We start from the raw sequence: 26,174 nt of genomic DNA, 5'->3' as shown, positions 1-26,174 counted from the left end.
AGCCCATAGGATAGTAAGAATCACACTATAGCAACATCAAATCTCAAGCCCAGCTTTACTCAGAGAAACACAAACCTCTGTACTAAAGGCCTAGTAAAAGAAAAGGCATGTCAGCTGCAGACATAAAATCTACTTATCTCAGTTTCTATGGTTCTACATAAGATGTCCACTTTTCAGCCCCCAGAATTAACCGGGGGTGGTGGTGGGCTCCTATAATCCTAGCTATTTGGGAGGCTGAGGCAAGAGAATCACTTGAACCCGGGAGGAGGAGGTTGCAGTGAGCAGAGATTGTGCCATTGCACTCTAGCCGGGGCAACAAGAGCGAAACTCCGTCTCAAAAAAAAAAAAAAAAAAATTACTGTCAAGACGAATGTCAAGGACATTTTCCCCTATGTTCTCTCCTCAGAGTTTTATGACTTCAGGTCCTACTTTTTGGTCTTTTATCTATTTTGAGTTGGTTTTTTGGTATAGTGTAAGATAATGGTCCAATATCATTCTTTTGCCTATAGAAATTCAGTTTTCCTGGAACCATTTAGTGAAGAGATGATTTTTTCCTCAGTATGTCCTCTTGGTGCCCTTTTGAAAAATTAGCTAACCATGAATGTTTGGATTTATTTCTGGGAGCTCTATTGTGTTTCACTGGTCTATGTTTCTGTTTCTATGATGGTGCCATACTATATTGATTACTATAGCTTTGTAATATAATTTTAAATCACGATGTGTGATGCTCTGTGTTCATTGCAGCATTATTTACAATAGCTAAGATATGGAAACTTAAGTTCTATTATGATCCTAGTCACTCTTTTTTCAACGCCTCCCTTCACTTCTTGTATCCCTCTCTCCCTTCCTCCCTCTCCTTCTCTTATTCTTCGTTTCCAATATAAATGGAACTACCATATGATCCAGCAATCCCACTACTTGGTATATACCCAAAGGAAAAAATATCAGTATATAGAAGAGATCTGTGCATCCCTTTGTTTATTGAACCAGTATTCACCACAGCAAAAATATGGAATCAACCTAAATGTCCATCAATAGATATATGGATTTAAAAAGTTGTATATATACACATTTAAATACTATTTGGGGCCAGGTGTGGTGGCTAACACTTGTAGTCTCAGCACTTTGGGAGGCTGAGGCAGGTCACCTGAGGTCAGGAGTTTGAAACCAACCTGGCCAACAGGGTGAAACCCCATCTCTACTAAAACTACAAAATTATCCAGGCATGGGGGTGCATGCCTGTAATCCCAGCTACTTGGGAGGCCGAGGCAGGAGAATTGCTTTAACCTGGGAGGCGGAGGTTGCAGTGAGCTGAGATCATGCCATTGCACTCCAGCCTGGGCAACAAGAGTGAAACTCCATCTCAAAAAAAAAAAAAAAAAAAAAAGAATTTGGCCACATAAAAAAAAGGAAATCCTATCATTTGCATTAACATGGATTGAACTAGAGGTCATTATGTTAAGTGAAGTAAGTCAGACACAGAAAGACAAATATGTCACTCATATGCGTCAGCTTAAAAAGTTGATCTCATGGAAGTAGAGTAGAATGATAGCTACCAGAGGCTGGGAAGGGTGTGTGAGTAGTGGGGGGATGAACAGAGGTTGGCTGGTGGGTTCAAACATTCAGTTAGGCAGAAAAAATAAGTTCTAATGTTCTATAGCAGAGTAGGGAGACTATAGTTTGTAACAATGTATTATATAAATAGCTAAAAGAAGGGACTTGAAATGTTCCCAAAACATAGAAATAATAAATATTCGAGGTAATAGATACATGAAGTACCCTGATTTGATTATTATATATTCTATGCATATAACAAAATATTGCCTATACCCCATCAATATGTATTAATATTACATATCATTTAATTTTTAAAAAAACGGAGCCTTGGAGAGGTGATTAGGTCATACAGTTCCACCCACATGAATAGGACTACTGCATTTATAACAGAAGTTTGAGCGACACTGTTTGCTTCTCCTGCCGTGTGAGGACACAGCTAGAAGCCATTTTTGAAGCAGAGAGTAAGCCCTCACCTAACACCAAACCAGCTGGTCCTTTGATCTTGGACTTCCCATCCTCTAGAACTGTGAGCAATGCATTTCTATTGTTTATAAATTACCAAGTCTAAGGTATTTTGTTATAGCTGCCCAAACAGACTAAGATACTTGCTAAAGGATTTGTTGCTAGTTTTTGTATATCAGATTAATGTTTGACTAATTGGCTTTTGGGATCTCTTCTAATTCTAAAATTTTATGTTTTAGTGTCATGTGAACAAAGGAGTATTAACCATGATTTGATACACAACACAGCCCAAAGATAAAATGGAATGAGCATAGGCCAATGGTTCAGTCTCTGAGAAATTCCTCTCAGAGGATGGTTGTTTATGAAAAGCAATGACAGGCCGGGCGCAGTGGCCTGTAATCCCAATACTTTGGGCGACTGAGGTGGGTAGATCACCTGAGATCAGGAGTTCGAGACCAGGCTGGCCAACATGGTGAAACCCTGTCTCTACTAAAAAAATACAAAAGTTAGCCGGGCATGAAGGCGGGTGCCTGTAATCCCAGCTACTTGGGAGGCTGAAGCGGGAGAATCGCTTAAACCCAGAAGGCAGAGGTTGCAGTGAGCTGAGATTGCACCACTGCACTCCAGCCTAAGCAACAGAGCCAGACTCCATCTAAAAAGAAAAAAAACTTGCTCTAACCTCACACTCAGTAAAGCAATCAGCAAGCAGTCATCCAACCATTTGCTAAAATAACTTAATTAAAAAATTATTTATTGTCAGTATATACATTCTGCAAATATATCCATCAAAACAGCACTGTTCTTCTCACTTATTGGGAGATTCAGAAGTTTTACTTTGAATTTCTTTGGTGTTAAATAGAAATAGTCTTTTGCACTGCTAATAAGGTCATCGGACTCAAAAAACATGTATCAATTATCTAAATCACCATTGATATTTAACTCCAATTAGTATAAAAGCTAATTCATGCCCAAACATAACAAACAAGACTTTATCATCTATGCCTACATCAGTTTACCAAGTCAATATTTTTAAGCTATATAATCTTATTGAAGTACAAAATGTAGAGTTATATTTGAAAGATATACTTAACTGTATCTCCATCAGCAGGTATTTGTGTGGGCATACGCATTGTTCTTTCCGCCATGCTACACTAAAAGAGCTGGAAATTTAAAAAAAATTTTTTTTTAAATTACTTACAAAGGCTATATTCTTACGACATAATTTAGATCAATTAGGGGGCATAATATAGGTATTTTCGAAGCTTCAGTTTTTAGTTCACACTATTAATCTGTTTTAAACTGTGGCTGTCTTGCTAGATGGGCTTGTATATGATGAATAGTATGTAATATTCAACTTATAATGTAGAGTAATACATTTGACCGTAAGCATACAAAAAGCATCTTAAAGTTAAATTCCCTTTGGAAATCAAGAGGATAAAAGCACTCTTCTTCTTTAAATGATTCTATGGTCATAAGAAAGGAAAGTAGAAAATTTTGCTTTAAAAAATGGTTAATAAAAAAAAAAGCAAGACATTAATAAGCACTTAACTTTCCAGAGTAGCATACCAGAGGAGGCTTGAGCATTTGAATTTACCCATTGAAGGAGAATTGTGAAAGCAGACCTTAAAACCTCTAAACAAGTCCTTTAGACACTGAACTAAAATAATGATAATTCTCATTTATGAAGCATCTATTATGCACCTAGCATTGTGCTAAGGGTTTATGTGCTTTATTTACCTCTGTTAGTCCTCATAGTAGATCTGAGATACATGTATTTTCATTGCCATATGCCAGGTGAAAAAATTCAGACTCAGAAAGATTAAGTAACTTACTTTCCCAGGGATTCAGCTGTGTAGCAGACACAGGTCCGAACTGATTCCAAGCTGGTGTCCTTTCTACTGTCCCCAGTTGTGGACCAAATAAACATTCACTGTGTTTGTAACAGTTGGGAACAGGGAGGAGAAGTACAAGAGAGCATGCTGTGCTCATCTCCAAGCAGAACTGCCTGAGAAGGCCATACTACCCTACTTTTGAACACAGCACAAAGATACTAAGAATACGAGGCATGTTTCAAAAGGAAATAGTATATATTTGTAAAGCAAGTATTTGAAATATTTGAGAAGCAAACAGAATCAAAGAATGGTTCTGTGCCATAATCTCTTCACTTGCTCTATCCTGAGGATTATTGCACTTTAGTATACAAATGTATATCATTTTCCCTAAAATTAAACAATGTTTTCTGATATGGATAGAGTTCTGTTTTGTGGCATAGTTTAGTCCAGTATGTATGACTTTTTTTTTAATTTATTTATCAGAAACTTAATGGTGGACATTGCAGTAATTTCCAGCCTTTTTTGTTTTTTTTTTTTTTGAGATGGAGTCTCACTCTGTCGACAGGCTGGAGTGCAGTGGTGCCATCTCGGCTCACTGCAAGATCTGCCTCCAGGGTTCACACCATTCTCCTGCCTCAGCCTCCCTAGTAGCTATGACTACAGGCGCCTACCACCACACCTGGCTAATTTTTTGTATTTTTAATAGAGACGAGGTTTCACCATGCTAGCCAGTATGGTCTTGATCTCCTGACCTCGTGATCCACCCACCTCAGCCTCCCAAAGTGCTGGGATTACAGGCATGAGCCACCATGCCCGGCCAGTAATTTCTAGCTTTTAATGGAAATCAGCAACAAACATTGTTGATTTAAGTCAACAATGTTTGGCCAGACACAGTGGCTAACACCTATAATCCCAGCACTTTGGGAGGCCAAGGCAGGAGGATCACTTGAGGCCAAGAGTTTGAGACCAGACTGGCCAACATGGCAAAATCCCATCTCTACTAAAAATACAAAACTTAGCCGGGCATAGTGGTGCAGGCCTGTAATCCCAGCTACTCAGGAGGCTGAGGCACAAGAATTGCTTGAACCCAGAAGGCGGAGGTTGCAGTGAGTCAAGATCCCGCCACTGCATTCCAGCCTGGGTGACAGAACAAGACTCTGACTCAAAAAATAAATAAATAAATAATAATGTTTATTTAAATGAACAATAAATATTGTTTTTGAAATACTGTAGTAATTTGAAGTAAATTACTACAAATTCAATTAATTTGAAGTAAATTACTACATTATACAGAGTATCTCTGTATAATGACTGAATTTTTGGCAATTCTGCCAAAAATTATTTGAGAACTAGAGACGCAACTTATCTTGTATTTAAAAGCCTAATTAAGTGTCTTAAACAAATAGGGGTTTATTTCTTTCACATAAGTCTAGAGCAGAAGTTCTCAAAGTATGATCAGCGGGCACTGAGGATTCCTGAGACTCTTTGCGGGGACCCATGGGTTCAATTTTTTCTAATAATACGAGGGCTTTTTGTTTTTGTTTTGAGATAGAGCCTCACTCTGTCACCAAAGCTAGAATCCAGTGGCGCAGTCGCAACTCACTGCAGCCTCAACCTCCCAAGCTCAAGCGATCCTCCCTACCTCAGCCTCCCAAATAGCTGGGATTACAGGCATCTACCATCACACCCTGCTAATTTTTGCATTTTTTTGTAGAGATGGGGTTTTGCCATGTTGCCCAGACTGATCTCGAACTCCTGAACTCAAAGTAATTCTTCTGCCTGGCCTCCCAAAGTGCTGGGATTACAGGTGTGAGTAGTATGGCCACTGCACTTAGCCCATACTAGGATTTAATTTGCCTTTCCACTGTGTTGATATTTACACTGATGGTTCAAAAGCAATGGTGGTTAAAACTACTGCTACCTTCGGCTGGGCACAGTGGCTTACACCTGTAATCCCAACACTTTGGGAGGCCAAGGTGGGTGTATCACCTGAGGTCAGCAGTTCAAGACCAGCCTGGCCAACATGGTGAAACCATGTCTTACTAAAAATACAAAAAATGGCTGGGTGTGGTGGTGGGCACCTGTAATCTCAGCTATTCGGGAGGCTGAGGCAGGAGAATTGCTTGAGCCCAGGAGGCAGAGGTTGCAGTGAGCAGGGATCACACCACTGCATTCCAGCCTGGGCAACAAGAGTGAGACACCGTCTCAAAACAAAACAAAAAAACCTGCTACCTTCATCAAAAAAATGGCTCCAAATTGTATTATTAGTTATTGCACTATTCACCTCACATATTCACAACAACAAAAACCAATGAATACCCATAAAGCATTTATATTGTATAGAAGTATGATGGTTGTCTTGAGGAAAACAAGTTCTGTGATTGATCGAGTTTTGAGAAATAGGAACTCCTTTTTTCATGGAATATTATTAATTTCAAGTGCAATTGACAAACACTGATGATTTAAGCTTGGGGATTTCTAAGACAGATTCTTGAAAATGAATGAAGCATAGTTTGTAACATTAAGTAAAATAACTAAGCCAGGCGAGGTGGATTGTGCAATCCCAGCACTTTGGGAGTCTGAAGCAGGAGAACTGCTTGAGCCCAGGAGTCTGAAACTAGCCTGGTCAGCATAGCGAGACCCGGTCTCTATAGAAGAAAAATTTAAAAATTAGTCAGGCATGGTGGTGCGTGCCTGTAGTCCCAGCTACTCGGGAGGCTGAGACAGAAAGATAGATGGAGCGCCAGAGTTTGAGGCTGCAGTGAGCTATGATTATGCCATTGCACTCCAGCCAGGGCAACAGAGTAAGATCCTGTCTAAAGAAACAAACAAACAAAAAATAATGAATGAAAAGAAAAGATTAGAAAACTAACTGAAAATGTACTTTCTAAACGATAAAATTTACATTTTTGTAAATTTTGTAATAATGAGCTTTACAGCTAAAATTGGAGTTTTTGGAGAAATTCTATCAACCATCATGATGTTGACAGTTTCCCAACGTTTAAAAACTTTTCTAAAAACATTGGTGGCGATATTAATAACGCAAACGTTTGATTTTTTTTTTTTTTTTTTTAGACAGAGTCTCGCTCTGTCACCCAGACTGGAGTGTAGTGGCACAATCTCAGCTCACTGCAACCTCTGCCTCCCGGGTTCAAGCGATTCTCCTGCCTCAGCCTCCAGAGTAGCTGGGATTACAGGCGCACACCACCATGCCTGGCTACATTTTGTATTTTTAGTAGAGATAGGGTTTTGCCATGTTGGTCAGGCTGTTCTCAAACTCCTGATAGGTGATCCACCTGCGTCAGCCTCCCAAAATGCTCGGATTACAGGCGTGAGCCATCGCGCCCAGCATCTATGTTTAATTTTTCAAGAAAACACAAACACAGCAGCCACACCATGTTACTACATTCCCACCGGTCATGCACAAGGTGCCAACTTCTCCATGCCTTTACCAGCACATGTTACTGTGGTTTTGGATAGCAGCCATCCTAATGGGTATGTGAACCAAAAATATCTGAGACAGGTCTCAATCAATTTAGAAAGTTTAGGCCGGGCACGGTGGCTCATGCCTGTAATCCCAGTGCTTTGGGAGGTTGAGGTGGGTGGATTGCCTGAGGTCAGGATTCGAGACCAGCCTAGCTAACATGGTGAAACCTCATCTCTACTAAAAATACAAAAATTAGCCGGGCATGGTGGCAGGTGCCTATAATCCCAGCTACTCAGGAGGCTGGGGCAGGAGAATTGCTGGAACCCAGGAGATGGAGGTTGCAGTGAGCCAAGATCGCGCCCACTACACTCCAGTCTGGGTGACAGAGCAAGACTCCATCTCCAAAACAAAAGAAAGTTTATTTTGCCAAAGTTAAGGACACTCCTGTGACACAGCATCAGGAGGTCCTGATGACATGTGCCCAAAGTGGTCAGGGGTACAGTTTGCTTTTATACACTAGGGAGACATACATCAATCAATATGTGTAAGATTTACATTGGTTTGGCTGAGCGCGGTGGCTCATGCCTGTAATCTCAGGACTTTGGGAAGCCGAGGCGGTGGATCACGAGGTCAGGAGAACGAGACCATCCTGGCTAACACGGTGAAACCCTGTCTCTACTAAAAATACAAAAACAAAAATTAGCCGGGCGAGGTGGCGGGTGCCTGTGGTCCCAGCAACTCAGGAAGTTGAGGCAGGAGAATGGCGTGAACCTGGGAGGCGGAGCTTGCAGTGAGCTGAGATGGTGCCACTGCACTCCAGCCTGAGCGACAGAGCAAGACTCCGTCTCAAAAAAAAAAAAAAGAAAAAAAAACATTTATATTGGTTTGATCTGGAAGGGTGAGACAACTTGAAGTGGTGGGGGGAGGGGAGGTTCAAAGTCTTAAGTAGATTTTTAAATGTTCGGATTGGCATTTGGTTGAAAGAGTTGTTATCGATAGAAAGGAATGTCTGGGTTACAATAAAGGGCTCTAGAGACCAAGGTTTTATTATGCAGATGAAGCCTCAAAGTAGCAGGCTTCAGAGAGAACAGATTGTAAATGTTTCTTATCAGACTTAAAGTCTGTGTTGATGTTAATGCTGGTCAGTTTTTCCTAAATTCCAAAAGGGAAGAGGGTGTAATGAGGCATGTCTGACCTGAACTAGTTTCTCAGGTTAACCTTGGAATGTCCTTGGCTAAGAGGAGGGGTCCGTTCAGATGGTTGGGAAGACTTAGAATTCTTTTTTTGGTTTACAGGTGTGAAGTCCTATATCACTGTGGTTTTTTGTTTGTTTGTTTGCTTGTTTTGAGACAGGGTCTCACTCTGTCACCCAGACTGGAGTGCAGTGACATGATCTCTACCTCCCAGATTCAAGTGATTCTCCCACCTCAGCCTCCCAGATAGCTGGAACTACAGGCATGAGCCACCACACCCAGCTAATTTTTGTATTTTTATTTTTTATTATTTTATTTATTTTATTTTTTTGGATGGAGTCTCACTCTGTCACCCAGGCTGGAGTGCAGTGGTGCAATCTTGGCTCATTGCAACGTCTGCCTCCCAGGTTCAAATGATTCTCCTGCCTCAGCCTCCTAGGTAGCTGGGACTCCAGACATGCACCACCACGCCCAACTAATTGTTGTGTTTTCTTAGTAGAGATGGGGTTTCACCATGTTGGCCAGGGTGGTCTTGAACTCTTGACTTCAGGTGATCCACCCACCTTGGCCTCCTAAAGTGCTGGGATTACAGGCATGAGCCACCCTGCCCAGCCAATTTTTGTATTTTTAGTAGAGAAGGGGTTTCACCATGTTGGCCAGGCTGGTCTTGAGCTCCTGACCTCAGGTGATCGCCCTGACTGCTAGGATTCCAGGTGTGAGCCACTGCACCTGACCCCTATAAAAGTTTTGAAAAAAGGAGAAAAATTTCAGGACCTGGTGCTGGTGAAAAATTCTTAGACTTGACAACAAAGACAATACATAAAAGAAAAAACTGGTAAATTAAATATCATCAAAATTTAAAAATTAAAATTAAAAAATTAAAAATGTTTGCACTGTGAAAATTCTGTGTAAAGGATAAAAAGCCTGCAGACTGAGGGAAAATATTTTCACACCACACATTTAACACTGAATTTGAATCTAAAATACATAAAGACTTTTTTAAAACTCAAAAGCAGTCTGAAGTATAGGATACTGTGTGGGCTACAGTGCTAGGGACCTGGCCACACCATTGAGTCCAGCTGGTGTTACATCACTGCAGCCGTCCAGGAGGACATGAGGGGGATGTCAGTGGGGTTTCAGGAATGTGGAGATGCAGGAGCTTTTGGGCCCCAGGGCAGGATGCAGTCCGGCAGGTGCTTGCTCTGAAAATGGTGTTCTTGGAGGTTGGACGCAGTGGCCCACGCCTGTAATCCCAGCACTTTGGGAGGACAAGGCGGGTGGATCACTTGAGGTCAGGAGCTCAAGACCAGCCTGTCCAACATGGTGAAACTCTGTCTTTACTAAAAAAAAAAAAAAAAAAAAAAAATACAAACTTAGCCAGGCATGGTAGCAGAAGTCTGTAATCCCAGCTACTCAAGAGGCTCAGGCAGGAGGATCACTTAAACCAAGTAGGTGGAGATTGCAGTGAGCCGAGATTCTACCACTACACTTCAGCCTGGGTGACAGAGTGAGACTCTGTCTCAAAAAAACAAACAAACAAAAAACACTGTTCAGTAGTTTTGGGTTTTTTTGGGGAGCACTGGGGAGTTTGAGACAAGTCTTACTGGGATTATAGGCACAGGCCACCATGCCCAGCTAATTTTTATATTTTTAGTAGTGACAGGGGATCTCATCATGTTGGCCAGGCTGGTTTCAAATTCCTGGGCTAAGGAATCCTCCCACCTTGGCCTCCCATAATGCTGAAATTACAGGCATGAGCCACCGCACGTGGCCTCTGTTTAGTACTTTTAGTTAACATGCAGTTACTATATAACCCAGAAATTACATTCCTAGCTATCTATTTAATGTAAACGAAAGCATATGTCTACAAAAAGACTTACGGCCGGGCGCGGTGGCTCAAGCCTGTAATCCCAGCACTTTGGGAGGCCGAGACGGGCGGATCACAAGGTCAGAGATCGAGACCATCCTGGCTAACACGCTGAAACCCCGTATCTACTAAAAAATACAAAAAAAAAAACTAGCCGGGTGAGGTGGCGGCCACCTGTAGTACCAGCTACTCGGGAGGCTGAGGCAGGAGAATGGCGTAAACCCGGGAGGCGGAGCTTGCAGTGAGCTGAGATCCGGCCACTGCACTCCAGCCTGGGCAACAGAGGGAGACTCCGTCTCAAAAAAAAAAAAAAAAAAAAAAAAAGACTTACATAAGAATGTTAATAGCACCTTTATCAAAATAACCTAAAACTATAAACAACATGTCCAACAAGAGGGCGATAAACAATCTGTGGGGTATTTATTCAAAGAAGACTAGTTAGCAATGGACGAGTTTGTTTATATATGAAACAGAGTGGATGAATCTCAAAGTCAAGATACTGAGTAGAAAAAGCCAGACACAAAATTATCTGTACTATTTGATTTCATTCATGTGAAACTTCAGAAAAGGCAAAGCTATTTCAGGGCAAGAGGAATTTGAACAGTGTTTGCCATTAAGATGAGAAGGCTGACTTGAAGGGCCTGAAGAAACTTTCTGGATTTAAATGTTGGTAAAATCTCATTAAAATCCCTGCATTTTCCTGTGTACATTATATGTTGATTTTAAAAATAATGTTACACAAAGATAAAGCATAAGTTGCCTAACACATTACTTCTCAGAAACCCAACAGTGCTTTTTGTAATCTTTTCCTTTTTCTTTTTCTTTTTTTGAGATGGAGTTTCACTCTTTTTGCCCAGACTGGAGTGCAGTGGCCTGATCTCGGCTCACTGCAACCTCCACCTCCCGGGTTCAAGCAGTTCTCCTGCCTTAACCTCTCAGGTAGCTGAGATTACAGGCATGTGCCACTATGCCCGGCTAATTCTGTATTTTTAGTAGAGATGGGGTTGGTGAAACCCCAGGCTGGTCTCGAACTCCTGACCTCAGGTGATCTGCCCACCCCAGCCTCCCAAAGTGCTGGATTACAGGCGTGAGCCACTGCACCCAGCCTAAGTCTGTTTCTTTTCTTCCCTTTTCTTCCTTTTTTGAGACAGGGTCTCGCTCTGTCACCCAGGCTACAGTGCAATGGCATGATCATGGCTCACACTGCAGCCTCAACCTCCCAGGCTCAAGCAATCCTCCCAACTTAGCCTCCCAAGTAGCTGGGACTACAGGTGCACACCACCATGCCTGGCTAATTTTTGTATTTTCTATAGAGATGAGGGTGTCACTACATTGCCCAGGCTGGTCTCAAACTCCTGGTCTCAAGCAGTCCTCCCACCTCAGCCTCCCAAAATGCTGGGATGACAGGTTTGAACCACTGCACCTGGCCTGTTTGCCTTTTGAGGAATGGCCACACTGTTTTTCAGAGCAGCCACAACCCCCACCAGCAATGTATGTGTTCCAGTTTCACCACCTTGCCAAAACTTATATTCTGTTTTTGGTTTTTCAGTAGCCATCCTAGTAAGTATAAAGTGGTAACTTTGCATCTTATTTCCTGTTTGTATATTTTCTTTAGAAAAATGTCTATTCAAGTCCTTCATTCATTTTAGTTATTTTTCCTTTTTGCTGTTGAGTTGTAGGAGTTATTTATGTATTTTGGATATCATACCTTTATCACATATACAATTTGAAAATATTTTCACCCATTCTGTAAGTTGTCTTTTCACTTTTTTGATATTCTTGATATTGTCCTTCGATATGCCACTGCCACACAGTTTTGATTACTGTAGCTTTGTAGAAAGCTTTGAAACTGGGGAGTGCTGCCGACACCCCGGTGGAGAAGCTGAGGTCAACATCAGATTTGAAATATTTAAAGTGGATACAAAAATATTTCAGCAATGCAGACAATTAAGTGTGTTGTTGTGGGCGATGGTGCTGTTAGTAAAACATGTCTCCTGATATCCTACACAACAAATAAATTTCCATCAGAATATGTACCAACTGTTTTTGACAATTATGCAGTCAGTTATGATTGGTGGAGAACCATATACTCTTGGGCTTTTTGATACTGCAGGGCAAGAGGATTATGACAGATTACTACTACTGAGTTATCCACAGACAGATGTATTTCTAGTCTGTTTTTCAGTGGTCTCTCCACCTTCATTTGAAAATGTGAAAGAAAAGTGGGTACCTGAGATAACTCACCACTGTCCAAAGCCTCCTTTCTTGCTTGCTGGGACCCAAACTAATCTCAGAGATGACCCCTCTATTATTGAGAACCTTTCCAAGAACAAACAGAAGCCTATCACTCCAGAGACTGCTGAAAAACTGGCCCATGACCCGAAGGCTGTAAGGTATGTGGAGTGTTCCGCACTCACACAGAAAGGCCTAAAGAATGTCTTTGACAAAGCAATATTGGCTGCCCTGGAGCCTCCAGAATTGAAGAAGAGCTACAGATGTGTGCTGCTATGAACATCTCTCCAGAGCCCTTTCTGCACAGCTGGTGTCAGCATCATACTAAAAGCAGTGTTTAAATCAAACTAAAGATTAAAAATTAAAATTCATTTTTGGAATAATGACAAATGCCGTGCACCTACCCACATGCACTCACTCATGTGAGACAAGGCCCATAGGCATGGCCCTTCCCCCTCCCAGGACTAGTTAATTTTGAGTAACTGTGTATTGTCAGAAAAGTGATTAGTACTAGTTTTTGCTTTGTTTCAAAAAATTTTTTTTGTTGTTGTTTAAAAGCAAGGCATGGGCTGAGCACAGTGGCTTACGCCTGTAATGCCAGCACTTTGGGAGGCTGAAGTGGGCAGATCATGAGGTTAGGAGGTCGAGACCATCCTGGCTAACACGGTGAAACCCTGTCTCTAGTAAAAATACAAAAAATTAGCTGGGCATGGTGGCACGTGCCTGTAGTCCCAGCTAATTGGGAGGCTGAGGTAGGAGACTCACTTGAACCCGGGAGGGGGAGGTTGTAGTGAGCCGAGGTTGCACCATTGCACTCCACCCTGGGTGACAGGGCAAGACTATTTCACAAAAAAAAAAAAAAAAAAAAAAGCAAGGCATGCTTGTGGATGACTTTGTAATAAACTAACTGCAATTGTTGAAGCTGCTCCCTGTTTCCACTCTGGAGAGTAATCTGGGACATCTTAGTGTTGTTTTTTTTCTCCTCTTCTTTGTGGGGAGTGTGTGTGGGGTTTGTTTTTCAGTACTGTTTTTTTAATTCATTAACCAGTGGATAGCCCTTAAAGGGAGGAGGACAGAATGATTCCACATTCCACTTCCTAGATCTAGTTGAGAAACCATGCTCCTCATCTGGTGCTCTTAGGAAGGAGTATAGTAAATGCCTCATTTAGCAACATGCTCCTTTTTGAAAGTTGCCTTTTCTCTCCACCCTCGAGTAGGTTCAGTATTGGATGAAACTCATGAAAGTGGGTGGAGCCTGTCTTGCCCCTTCTCTTTTCTAGGATGCACTGTAGGTGACGTGACTTTCAAGGACATTTGTTTGCCATTTGCTGATTTTTTGGGGAAGTTAATTTCTAACTTCTTTCACTGGTAAATGAAGAAAAGTACTGCACCTTTGAAATACACCAAATGAATCAAATGAATTGAGTTTGTAATGAAAAACTTTTTCCCTGTCAGTCATTGTCTTATATGTTTAGCATAGATTTGCAACTCAGTAGTATATGGTGTTCCTAGAATGCAGCTGAAGAACTGGTATGCAGAGGAAATATGAGGGGTGGGTGGTGCTATAAGACAGACATCTGTAGAATGATTCACATCCTCTCAAGTTAGAAGTATGGAGGTCTGCTTCATTAAAAAGTTGGAGGTAGGGTGGGGATGTGGAGAACACTTAACAACATGGGGACCAGTCAGGGGAATCCCCTTATTTCTGTTTTGCATATGAGGAACCCTAAAGCAGCCAGGTAAGGCTCTCTAGTTTAATAAAAATCATGCAGACTTTTTTTTTTTTTTTTTGACACGGAGTCTCGCACTATCACCCAGGCTGGAATGCAGTGGCCTGATCTCGGTTCACTGCAAGCTCCACCTCCTGGGTTCACACTATTCTCCTGCCTCAGCCTTCTGAGTAGCTGGGACTACAGGTGCCCGCCACCACACCCGGCTAATTTTTTGTATTTTTAGTAGAGAAGCGGTTTCACTGTGTTAACCAGGATGGTCTCGATCTCCTGACCTCGTGATCTGCCCACCTTGGCCTCCCAAAGTGCTGGGATTACAGGCGTGAGCCACCAAGCCCGGTCTTTTTTTTTTTTTTTTCTTCTTTTTTTTGAGACGGAGTTTCGCTCTTGTTGCCCAGGCTGGAGTGCAATGGCTCTCAGCTCACCGCAACCTCTGCCTCCTGGGTTCAAGCAATTCTCCTGCCTTATTCTCCCGAGTAGCTGGGATTACAGGTATGTGCCACCACACCTGGTTAATTTTGTATTTTTAGTAGAGATGGGGTTTCTCCATGTTGGTCAGGATGGTCTCAAACTCCTGACCTCAGGTGATCCACCCGCATCGGCCTCCCAAACTGCTGGGATTACAGGTGTGAGCCACCATGCCCAGCCAGAAAGAGTCTTATGAAGACTCTTCATAAGTGTTAACAGGGATTTTATTAGTTTGTTTTGGTTGCAGTTTCTAATTTTTAAAAACATTGAAGTAATCTTTTCCACCTTCCCAATCCTAATTCTTATAGATTCATTACTGTTGAACTAATGCTTTCTCGTGTCTCAATTCTTTGTATATACATTGTTTTCAGGTGTATTAAACAAAAACCCTTTAAAAAAGAAAAAAAAGCAAGCTTTGGAATTGGGAAGTGTGATTCCTCTGACTTTGTAATTCTTTACAAGCTTTTAGCTATTTGGAGCCCTTTATAATTATTCCATATGGATGTAGGCATTGTCTTACTTATTTCTCATAAAAGGCTGTTGGGATATTGACTGGAATTATGTTGACTCTACAGATCACTTTGAGTAATCTTGACATGTTAACAATACTGAGTCTTCCTACCCATGACCAGATGTCTTTCTGTTTAGCTCTTCTTTAATTTATTTTAGCCACACTGTGTTCTTTTTAGTGTATAAGCCATTCACCTCAAATTTATCCTATGTATTTTGTTTTATTTTGTTTTTTATTTTTATTTTTTTGTGATAGAGTCTCACTCTGTCTCCCAGGCTGGAGTGCAGTGGCACAATCTTAGCTCACTGCAACCTCTGCCTTCCAGGTTCAGGCGATTCTCCTGCCTCACCCTCTCAAGTAGCTGGGACTACAAGCGCGCGCCACCATCCCCGGCTAATTTTTGTATTTTTAGTGGAGATGGGGTTTCACTATTTTGGCCAGGCTGGTCTTGAACTCCTGACCTCAGGTGATCCGCCTGCTTCGGCCTCGCAAAGTGCTGGGATTACAGGGGTGAGCCACTGCTCCCTGCCTGTATTTTACTTTTTAGATGTTATTGCAAATGGAATTACTTTCTTAACTTTTTTGTTTATTTATTTCAATTGTATGGAAACATAATGGATTTTTGTGCATATGTCAATCTTGCATCCTGCAACTTTGCTGAATTCATTTATTAGCTCTAGTAGCATTTTCATGGATTCTTTTGGATTTGCTATATATTTGGGGTATGTATTCTCATCTGCAAATAAATATAGTTTGACTACTTCCTCTCCAATTTTGATACTTTTCATTTTTTTAATTGTCTAATTGTTCTTGTTGAAACTTCTAGTAGAATATTGAATAGCAGTAGTAAAACAGGGCATTAAAAACCTTCCAACAAAGTCAAGTCCATGAAAAATGGCTTCACTGGTGAATTCTACCAAACATTTCAAAAAGAATTAACAGCAATCCTTCTCACACTCTTCCAAAAGGGAAAGAGGAAAAAACAATTCCTAACTCATTCTGTGAGGTCAGTATTATCCAAATATTAAAGCCAAATAAAAACATCATAACAGGCTGGGCATGGTGGCTCAAACCTGTAATCCCAGCACTTTGAGAGGCTGAGGTGGGAGGATTGCTCGAGCCCAGGAGTTTGACCAGTCTGGGCAACACAGTGAGACTGCATCTCTACAAAAAATAAAAAATTAGCTCGGTGTGGTGATATATGCCTGTAGACCCAGCTATTCAGGAGGCTGAGATGGGAGAATAGCTTGAGCCCAGGAGGTTGAAGCTTCAGTTGGCCATGATCGTGCCACTGCGCTCCAGCCTGGGTGACAGAGCAAGACCCTGTCCTCTGCTACCAAAAAAAATAGTGTTTTGTTTTTAATTGTTTTAATGTTTTAATTGCATATGTTGGCAAATTTTTCAGTTTTCTTATGCTTATTGATATCTGGCATCACTCCATTGTGATCATAAAAAATACTTTATATAATTCAATATTTTAAAAATGTATTGTGTGTTTTATGACACAACATATGGTCTATTTTGAAGAATGTCACCCTTTCCCCCAAATGTTTATTTTTGTTTCTTTTTTTCTTTGGTTTTGAGAGACTAAGTCTCACTCTGTCGCCCAGGCTGAAGTGCAGTGGTGCAGTCTCAGCTCACTGCAACCTCTGCCTCCTGGGTTCAAGTGATTCTCCTCCCAAGTAGCTTGGATTACAGGCGCATGCTGCCACACTAATTTTTGTGTATGTTTTAGTAAATTCAGGGTTTCTCCATCTTGGCCAGGCTGGTCTCGAACACCTGACCTTGTGATCCACCCGCCTCGGCCTCCCAAAGTGCTGGGATTACAGACGTGAGCCACTGCATCCAACCTTTTATGTTTTTGAGACAGTCTCACTCTGTTGCCCAGGCTGGAGTGCAATGGCTCAATCTCGGCTCACTGCAACCTCCCCCTCCCAGGTTCAAGCAATTCTCCTGCCTCAGCCTCCTGAGTAACTGGGACTACAGGCGCATATCACCACACCCGGCTAATTTTTTTATTTTTGTAAAGATAAGGGTTTCACTATACGTTGACCAGGCTGGTCTTGAACTCATGACCTCAGGTGATCCGCTCACCTCAGCCTCCCAAAGTGTTGAGATTACAGGTGTGAGCCACTGACCCCAGCTTCAATATCTATTTGGCAGTGGCCAGGCCGGAACCTGTCACTCCCAAGCCCGAGAATGCTCACTGACTCTTCCCTGTGCACAGAAGCAAACCCTGGCTCTTGGATATGGTGCTCTGGGCCTGACACCTCAGCTCTCTTGTGATGCCCCTGCTCCCTGTCAGTCACCCTCCCAGGATCACCTGCCATGCTCTTTGGTCATTTGCAAGGTCCTCTATGATAAGTTTACCTCTCCCTCTATCTCCCAAACAGAACACTTACCTTTGCTTGTTGAAATCCCAGCCAAATAGAGCACAGGCATAGATTGGAGGTCCTTCTTTCCAGGAAAACTTTCCTAACTCCTGTTAATTCATATTTAGTCTTCTTTCTTTTTTTCTCTTTTTTTGGAGACAGGGTCTCACTCTGACACCTGGGCTGGAATGCAATGACGCGATCTCGGCTCACTGCACTCTCCGCCTCCCAGGTTCAAGTGATTCTCCCGCCTCAGCCTCCCAAGTAGCTGGGATTACAGGCACGTGCTGCCATGCCCTACTTTTGTATTTTTAGTAGAGTTGGGGTTTCGGCACATTGGCCAGGCTGGTCTCAACTCCTGACCTCAAGTGATACACCCACCTCGTCCTTCGAAAGTGCTGGGATTACAGGTGTGAGCCACCGCACCTGGCCCAGTCTTCCTTCTTCCTGCTGCAATGAAACTTGATTTATGCTGATGCACCACCCTCAAGGCTCACAGAGCTGCACCTGGGTGTGTGTATACTGCACGATGTGGAAAGGCAGGGGCCCACAAGAGAATGGTCACCCTTTACACACCCCATACACATTGACACATAAATGCAAACAGCACACCACTGATGATGCACATTCCCCCAATGCACCACACAACCATACACCCCACACACATACTCACATGCTTAGTTCACATGCTCCTCTCCAGACAGACCATACACACCATCAGTCACACATCCACCCTGCCACACACACAAACACATGCATGTGCACATGCACACACCACAGAGGACACTTACCATACAGCTACTCACACCACGTGCACGTGCAAACAGACAAATCACACATCACTGTGGGCATGGGTTGCCTCAATACACTACACAATCACACTCACTATCCCCCAAATACAGACAGACAGACACACACACACACAGAGAGCACATGTTTGTCATACACAGACCACTAGTGACACACACAAACACACCCACCCTGCTGAGAGCGGATGTCCCAACACACTCACACACACGCGTACAGAGTGGGCTCTGGGTACTTCCTCAGCCTTGGCCTTCCAAACCCACAAAGGTTGTCTTTGCATCCTATGTCCTCCAACCCAGGTTCTGTCCTGGGCATGGCTCCTCAGGCCACTTTAGCCCGTCTCACCTCCAAACCCCAAATTCTGGCCTAAGCCATGTCCCACTAAGCTCAGGCAACTGGATTAGACTGCACTCACAAAGTCAGTCTAGGAGCTAAATTTCCAGATGGCAGTCTGTTTTGCTGAGTAAGATATTCGTGGTTGCCAAAACTAAAACTTTTCCTCACAATAGGTAGTGATGCCCTCCTTCTCTGCCCTCCTTCTCCACCCTCCTCCTTAGCAATGAGCAGCAGCTCATCAAAAGCCACCGGGCATGGTGGCTTACACCTGTAATCCCAGCACTTTAAGAGCCCAAGGCAGGAGGATCACTTGAGGCTAGGAGTTTGAGACCAGCCTGGGCAACATAGCAAGACTCCATCTCTACAAAAAATTTAAAAATTAACCAGGCATGGTGCATGCCTCTAGCTACTCAGGAGGCTGAAGAGGGAGGATTGTTTGAGCCAAGGAAGTCAAGGCGGCAGTGAGCTATGATGACACCACTGCACTTCAGCCTGGGCGACAGAAGGAGATCCTGTCTCAAAAAAATAAAAATAAAAAACAAAAAACAGTCATTTTTTTGTGGGAGACTGAACAGTTTCCGGTCACACACCACATGAGTCCTAAGATGATGTACGAGGGGAGCCAAGAATCTCCTTCCAACATATCCCACAATGAGTCTCCCCCTCCATGTCATTTATCCTGGTGGATTCTTTGGCAAGGAATAAGAACAATGAACTTCAAGTTACTTGAGTGAGCAAAATCCCATGGAAGTTGAAATATAATTCACTTTGTCTTTCATTAAAAAGTATCATGTCAATTTGTGTGTGTGTGTGTGTGTGTGTGACTTTTTTGAAGCTGAAATTTTCTCTCGTTGCCCAGGCTAGAGTGCAGTAGCGCAGTCTCAGCTCACTGCAACATCTGCCTCCCAGGTTCAAGCAACTCTTGTGCCTCAACCTCCCGAGTAGCTGGGATTACAGGCACCTGCCACCACACCAAGGTAATTTTTGTATTTTTAGTAGGGATGAGGTTTCACCATGTTGGCCAGGCTGGTCTTGAACTCCTCACTGCAGGTGATCTGCCCACCTTGGCCTCCCAAAGTGCTAGGATTACAGGCATGAGCAACCATGCCCAGGTGTATCATGTCAATTTTGCAGGAAGCCTGAAGAAAATTGATTCAGAAAAGGGGCACAAGGACAGATATAAACAGGCAGTTGACATACTCTAGACTAGCTCTGTCCAGTAGAAACATAAGGTGAACCACGCACGTAATTTAAAATTTTCTGATAGCCACATAAAAAAGTGAGAATCAGCAGGTGGAATTTATTTTGAAAATTGCGGGGCTAAAGCAACTCCATCTTGGAAACCAATCCGCCATTGGTTTCTGATTATCCCCTGTTCCAGAAAGACCTGTAAGTTTCCAGTTTATCTGTTATTCCTTGTGTAAGAGCAGGTGCTTTCTGTAAGTCCTGCTGTTGGGTCAAACAACCCTGATGCTATCACACTTTAATTGTCCATCCCATCCCTTCTGAATCACCCTTTCCCTATGGTATACAAAGCCCTGGGTCAAGAGGGTGATGATGCTGGGATCCACCATCTTGTCTCACCACTGCCCAAAACACAGACATGGCTCTGTTCATAAGTCCCTATTAAATGTTTCTTTCTAAGAAATTGGATTTGTCTGCTTTCCTTCCTGCCTTCCTTTCTTCCTTCCTTCCCCTTCCCTCCCTTTTTTCTTGTTCTCTTTCTTTTTCCTGACAGGGTCTCACTCCATCTCCCAGGCTGAGTGCATGGTGCAGTGCACTGCAGCCTCAACCTCCCAAGTTCAAGCGATCCTCCTACCTCAGCCTGCCAAGTAGCTGAGACTACAGGCATGCCCCACCAAGCCTGGCCAATTTTTAAAATTTTTTGTAGAGATGGGATCTTGCTATGTTTCCCAGGCTCGTCTCAAACTCCTGTGCTCAAGCGATTCACCCTTCTCGGCCTCCCAAAGTGCTGTCATTATGAGCATGAATCACCACGCCCAGCCAAAATGACTGTTTTGAAAATAGTTTCATGGTTGGGCCCAGGGACACAGTTTAATTATAAGGATCTTCCAGGTGATTCTATTAATACTTTGACTTCTCCAGTTTGAAGTGAGCCTCAGAGGGTTACTTTGTTTAACCATCCTTTGGAGGTTCTAACCCTTCACGGAAGACCTTTTGGAACATCATCACAGATGGAGACGGGAAACTTCTGGACATTTTTGACTGCTGAGTGTGAACTTGAAAAGAATAGAAATCTTAGAAATTCTCAAATGTTTCTAAAATCATTTTTTGCAAAGATCACATTTAGGAGACCCTTTCTTTCACCAAGGACAGCTGAGTCCCTGGCTGGTCCTTTTCAAAAAGGAACTCTCTTGAAATGTGTTCCTCAAAATGTTCTAGCTGCCACTTTATTTAATGTCCTTCTGTTCTTCCACACTGTGATTTCCTGTGCTCCTGTCTTAACTGACTCAACATGTTACTGCAGTAGCGCAGTCTCGGCTCACTGCAACCTCCGCCTCCTGGGTTCAAGCGATTCTCCTGCCTCAACTTCCAGAGTAGCTGGGACTACAAGCACCCGCCACCACACCCAGCTAATTTTTGTATTTTTAATAGAGACGGGGTTTCACCATGTTGACCAGGCTGGTCTCGAATTCCTGACCTCAGGTGATCCACCCACCTCGGCCTCCAAAAGTGCTGGGATTACCGGTATGAGCCACCACACCTGGCAGCAACTCAATCTTTTAAGATTCTCACCATCGCAGCTTCTGTATGCCAGTTAATGATGCCAAATTGTAACTATTTACTAATGAGTTATTCGTTCTTGTTTGGGGTTTTTGTTTTTAAAATATTTGGGACACTATATCCTGGACCTTTGTAAGTGCACTTTAAAAAATTCATTTCTGGCCGGGCGCGGTGGCTCATGCCTGTAATCCCAGCACTTTGGGAGGCCGAGTGGGTGGATCACGAGGACAGGAGTTGGAGACCGAGATGGTGAAACCCCGTCTCTACTAAAAATAAAAAATCAGCCAGGCGCGGTGGTAGGCGCCTGTAATCCCAGTTACTCCAGAGGCTTAGGCAGGAGAATCGCTTGAACCTGGGAGGCGGAGGTTGCAGTGAGCTGAAATCACACTACTGCACTCTAGCCTGGGCCACAGAGCAAGACTCCGTCTCAAAAATGAAAAAAATTCATTACTTTCACAATCACTCACCAAGACTGATTATACTATTTCCAGTTCTGCAGAGGACATCAATTAACAAGGCACAGCCCATGCCTCGAACTTTAAAGGAAGGAAAGAGACTCTAGGATTTCAGATTGCAAAGCAAGTTTTAACTCAATTTTACAGCTCCCTACCGCCATCCTGTGGGCACATTTATAATCTTCATAGGTGCTCCATTTATTTTGGCTCCTACCCTGGCATGAGACGTCTGAATTAAAAGGCTAATATCCAGAATCTACAAGGAACTCAAACAAATTAGCAAGAATAACACAAACAATCCCATCAAAAATGGGCTAACGACATGAATAGTCTATTCGCAAAAGAAGATATGCAAATGGCCAATAAACGTGTGAAAAAATGCTCAGCATCACTAATGATCAGGGAAATGCAAATCAAAACCACAATGTGATACCACCTAACTCCTGCAACAATGGTCATAATAAAAAAGAGAAAATAGATGTTGGCATGGATGCGGTGGGCAGGGAACACTTCTACACTGCTGGTGGGAATGTAAACTAGTACAGCTGCTATGGGAAACGGTGCACAGATTGCTTAAAGAACTAAAAGCAGAACTACCATTTGATCCAGCAATCCCACTACTGGATATCTACCCAGAAGAAATATTTGGGCTGTTTCCATAGTTTTGCAATTGCGAATTGTGCTGCTATAAACATGTGTGCAAGTATCTTTTTTGTATTATGTTTATAGCAGCACAATTCGCAATTGCAAAACTATGGAAACAGCCCAAATATCCATCAATCAATGAGTGGATAAAGAAATTGTGGTGGCTGGGCATGGTAGCTCGTGCCTGTAATCCTAGTACTTTGGGAGGCTGAGGCGGGCAGATCATCCGAGGTCAGGAATTCGAAACCAGCCTGGCCAACATGGCAAAAAACCATCTCTACTAAAAATACAAAAATTAGCTGGGTGTGGTGGTGTGTGCCTGTAATCACAGCTACTTGAGAGGCTGAGGCAGGAGAATGTCTTGAACCCAGAAGGCAGAGGTTACAGAGAGCAGAGATTGCACCACTGCACTCCAGCCTGTGTGACAGAGCAAGACTCCGTTTCAAAAAAAAAAGGAAATGTGGTATGTATATACCATTGAATACTATTCAGCCATACAAAGGAATGAAATAATGGCATTCACAGCAACCTGGATGGAATTGGAGACTATTACTCTAAGTGAAGTAACTCAGGAATGGAAAAACCAAACATCGTATATTCTCACTCATAAATGGGAGCTAAGCTATGAGGATGCAAAGGCATAAGAACGATACAGTGGACTTTTGGACTCAAGGGAAAGGGTGAAAGGGGGGTGAAGGATAAAAGACTACAAATTGGGTACAGTGTATACTGCTTGGGTGATGGGTGCACCAAAATCTCACTAAAGAACTTACTCATGTAACCAAACACCACCTGTTCCCCCAAATCCTATGGAAATAAAAAATAAAGTAAAATAAAATAAAAACTCAATTTACCAAGGCAAAAAAAGGCTGAGTCTCCACCTCGTTATTTTTTAAAATCAGGAGTCACCGTGGTGTTTTAAAAAAAAAGACCAAAGGCCGGGCACGGTGGCTCAAGCCTGTAATCCCAGCACTTTGGGAGGCCGAGACGGGCAGATCACGAGGTCAGGAGATCAAGACCATCCTGGCTAACACAGTGAAACCCCGTCTCTACTAAAAAATACAAAAAATTAGCCGGGCGACGTGGCGGGCACCTGTAGTCCCAGCTACTCGGGAGGCTGAGGCAGGAGAATGGCGTAAACCCAGGAGGCGGAGCTTGCAGTGAGCTGAGATCCAGCCACCGCACTCCAGCCTGGGCCGCAGAGCGAGACTCCGTCTCAAAAAAAAAAAAAAAAAAAAAAGACCAAGGCTAGCTCAGTGAGATGCAGCAGAAGCAAGAGAGATTAAGAGCACAGGAAGGACTTGACCGGCTATGGCTGGAGAGGGAGGGGCTCACGTGGAAAACAGGCCCAGGAATGTGGGCAGCCTCTAGAGAAATATGGTTTGGATCTGTGTCCCCGCAAAAATCTCATGTCGAATTGTAACCCCAAGTGTTGGAGATGGGTTTGGTGGGAGGTGATTGGATCATAGGGGTGGTTTCTAATGATTTAGCACCATGTATCTAGTACCATCTTGTGATAGAGTTCTCCTCAGACCACTTGTTTAAAAGTGTGTCCCAGCAAAAGCTGTGGGGGCCTTGCTTGTCCCCCAACCATGCTTAGCAAAAAAAAAAAAAAAAGCATCTTACATGCTCCTGCCATGTAAGATGTGCTTGCTTCCCCTTCACCTTCTACCACGATTGTAAGTTTCCTGAGGCCTCCCCAGCCTTGCTTCCTGTATGGCCTGTGCAATTATGAACCATGAGCCTCTTTTCTTCATAAATTACCTAGTCTCGGGTAGTTCTTTTTTTTTTCTTTTCAATAGAGATGGGGGTTTCACCATGTTGGTCAGGCTGGTCTCGAACTCCTGACCTCAAGTGATCTATCTGCCTCGGCCTCCCAAAGTTCTAGGATTACAGGCATGAGCCACCACGCCCAGCCTAAGGTAGTTGTTTATAGCAGTATGAGAACAAACTAATACAAGGAGCAAAGATCAGTTATTGGTGGCAGGCAGCAAGGAAAGACTTTAGTCCTACTATGGCAAGGAACTCAATTCTGTCAACAATCCGAATAAGACTGGAAGTAGTTTCGTGCCCAGGGCCTCCAGCATGGAACACTGCCCTGCTGACATTTAATTTGGTCCTTGCAAGACTCGAAACTAAAGACTCAACTGAATGACACCATACCTGAAATTTTGACTTACAGAACTACTAGAGTGTTAATTGTAACCTGCAAGGAACCTGCCAAACCATCCACTCACTTTAGATCCCACCCACAAGCTGAATGCAGGCCAGAGAGTATCACGATAATTTTGTGAGGGAGCAACAATCAGAAAACTTAGAAAACTTGAAGTGGAATATAGTCGTCCTTCTGTATCCATGGAGGATTGTTTCCAGGACATCCTTGGATACCAAAATCCTGATATAAAATGGCATCATATTTGCATATAACCTATGCACATCCTCCTATACGCCTTAAATCTTCTCTAGATTATTCATAACACCTAACACAATGTAAAAGCTATATAATATATAGCATGTATCCAGTTGGTATACTGCATTGTTTAGGGAATAATCAAAAGAAAAAAAGTCTGTAAATGTTCAGTATATATACAACCACCCATTTTTTTTCCAAATATTTTTGCTCTATGGCTGGTTGAATCCACAGATGCAGAACTCACAAGTACACAGGGCAGACTAGATTTCTTACACCTGAATTTCCTACAAAGATTAAAACTGAAAACAAGGATCCAACTAAAGTACATTTGTTTGGCTCTTAATGAGTCAACATATGCCACCAATACTGTTCAATTTTTGTTCGTTTATTTAGGAGTCAGTTCAAATTTCAAAGTAACTGAAGAATTTGCTTTTATAAATAGTTTGTGTATAATAGAACAACTTCAGGAAGTAATATTTTTATTTTTTAATTAATTATTTATTTTTTGAGGCAAAGTCTCGCTTTGTCACCCAGACTAGAGTCCTGCCTCAGTCCCCCAGGTAGCTGGGACTACAGGCTCACACCACCACGCCTGGCTAATTTTTGTATTTTTTTTGTAGAGATGGGGTTTTGCCATGTTGGCCAGGCTGGTCTTGAACTCCTGAGCTCAAGCAATTTGCCCACCTTAGCCTCCCAAAGTGCTAGGATTACGGGTGTGGGCCACCACACCTGGTCAGGCAAGAATATTTTTAAAGAAGTTAAGAAAACCCTAATGTAGTATTAGGTTGGTACAAAAGTAATTGTGGTTTTTGCCATTACTTTTAATGCCAAAAACTACAATTGCTTTTATATCAACCTTATATAACCTTATCTTAGTCAGTTTGCAGAAAACAGACCAAGTAATTTATACAGGAAAGAAGTTCATTTTGGCTCATGGTTGTGGAAACTGGGAAGTCCAAGAGCATGGCGACAGCTTCTGGTGAGGGCTTTTATACTGTATCATAACTTGGCAAAAATGTGAAGGGAAACTGAGCATGCATGCAGAAGAGACTGCAAGAATAAGCTAAGCTCACTTTTATAACAACCTGCTCTCATAAGAACTACTTCACTCCTAAGAAAACT

The 26,174-nt window shown here is 42.7% G+C and overlaps 1 protein-coding gene and 1 pseudogene across 1 annotated transcript in view; one reads left to right on the top strand and one right to left on the bottom strand.

Annotated features, from left to right (window-relative positions):
• Window positions 1-3,916, bottom strand: part of SEPTIN14 (septin 14) — a 74,473-nt gene extending 70,557 nt beyond the window's left edge. The window contains exons 1-2 of the mRNA XM_010380543.2: window positions 3,852-3,916; window positions 3,111-3,179 (exon numbers count right to left, since the gene is read on the bottom strand). Coding sequence (XP_010378845.1) covers window positions 3,111-3,164 — 54 coding nt within the window. The 5' untranslated portion in view covers window positions 3,165-3,179; window positions 3,852-3,916. The remainder of the gene's footprint in view (window positions 1-3,110; window positions 3,180-3,851) is intronic.
• An 8,280-nt stretch (window positions 3,917-12,196) lies between these two features.
• LOC104675879 lies at window positions 12,197-12,849 on the top strand (annotated as a pseudogene).
• Window positions 12,850-26,174: the final 13,325 nt, after the last annotated feature.

The sequence above is a fragment of the Rhinopithecus roxellana genome, chromosome 6 (assembly GCF_007565055.1).
Source record: "Rhinopithecus roxellana isolate Shanxi Qingling chromosome 6, ASM756505v1, whole genome shotgun sequence".
Taxonomy (NCBI): Eukaryota; Metazoa; Chordata; class Mammalia; order Primates; family Cercopithecidae; genus Rhinopithecus; species Rhinopithecus roxellana.
This window is presented reverse-complemented; position numbering and strand designations above follow the sequence as displayed.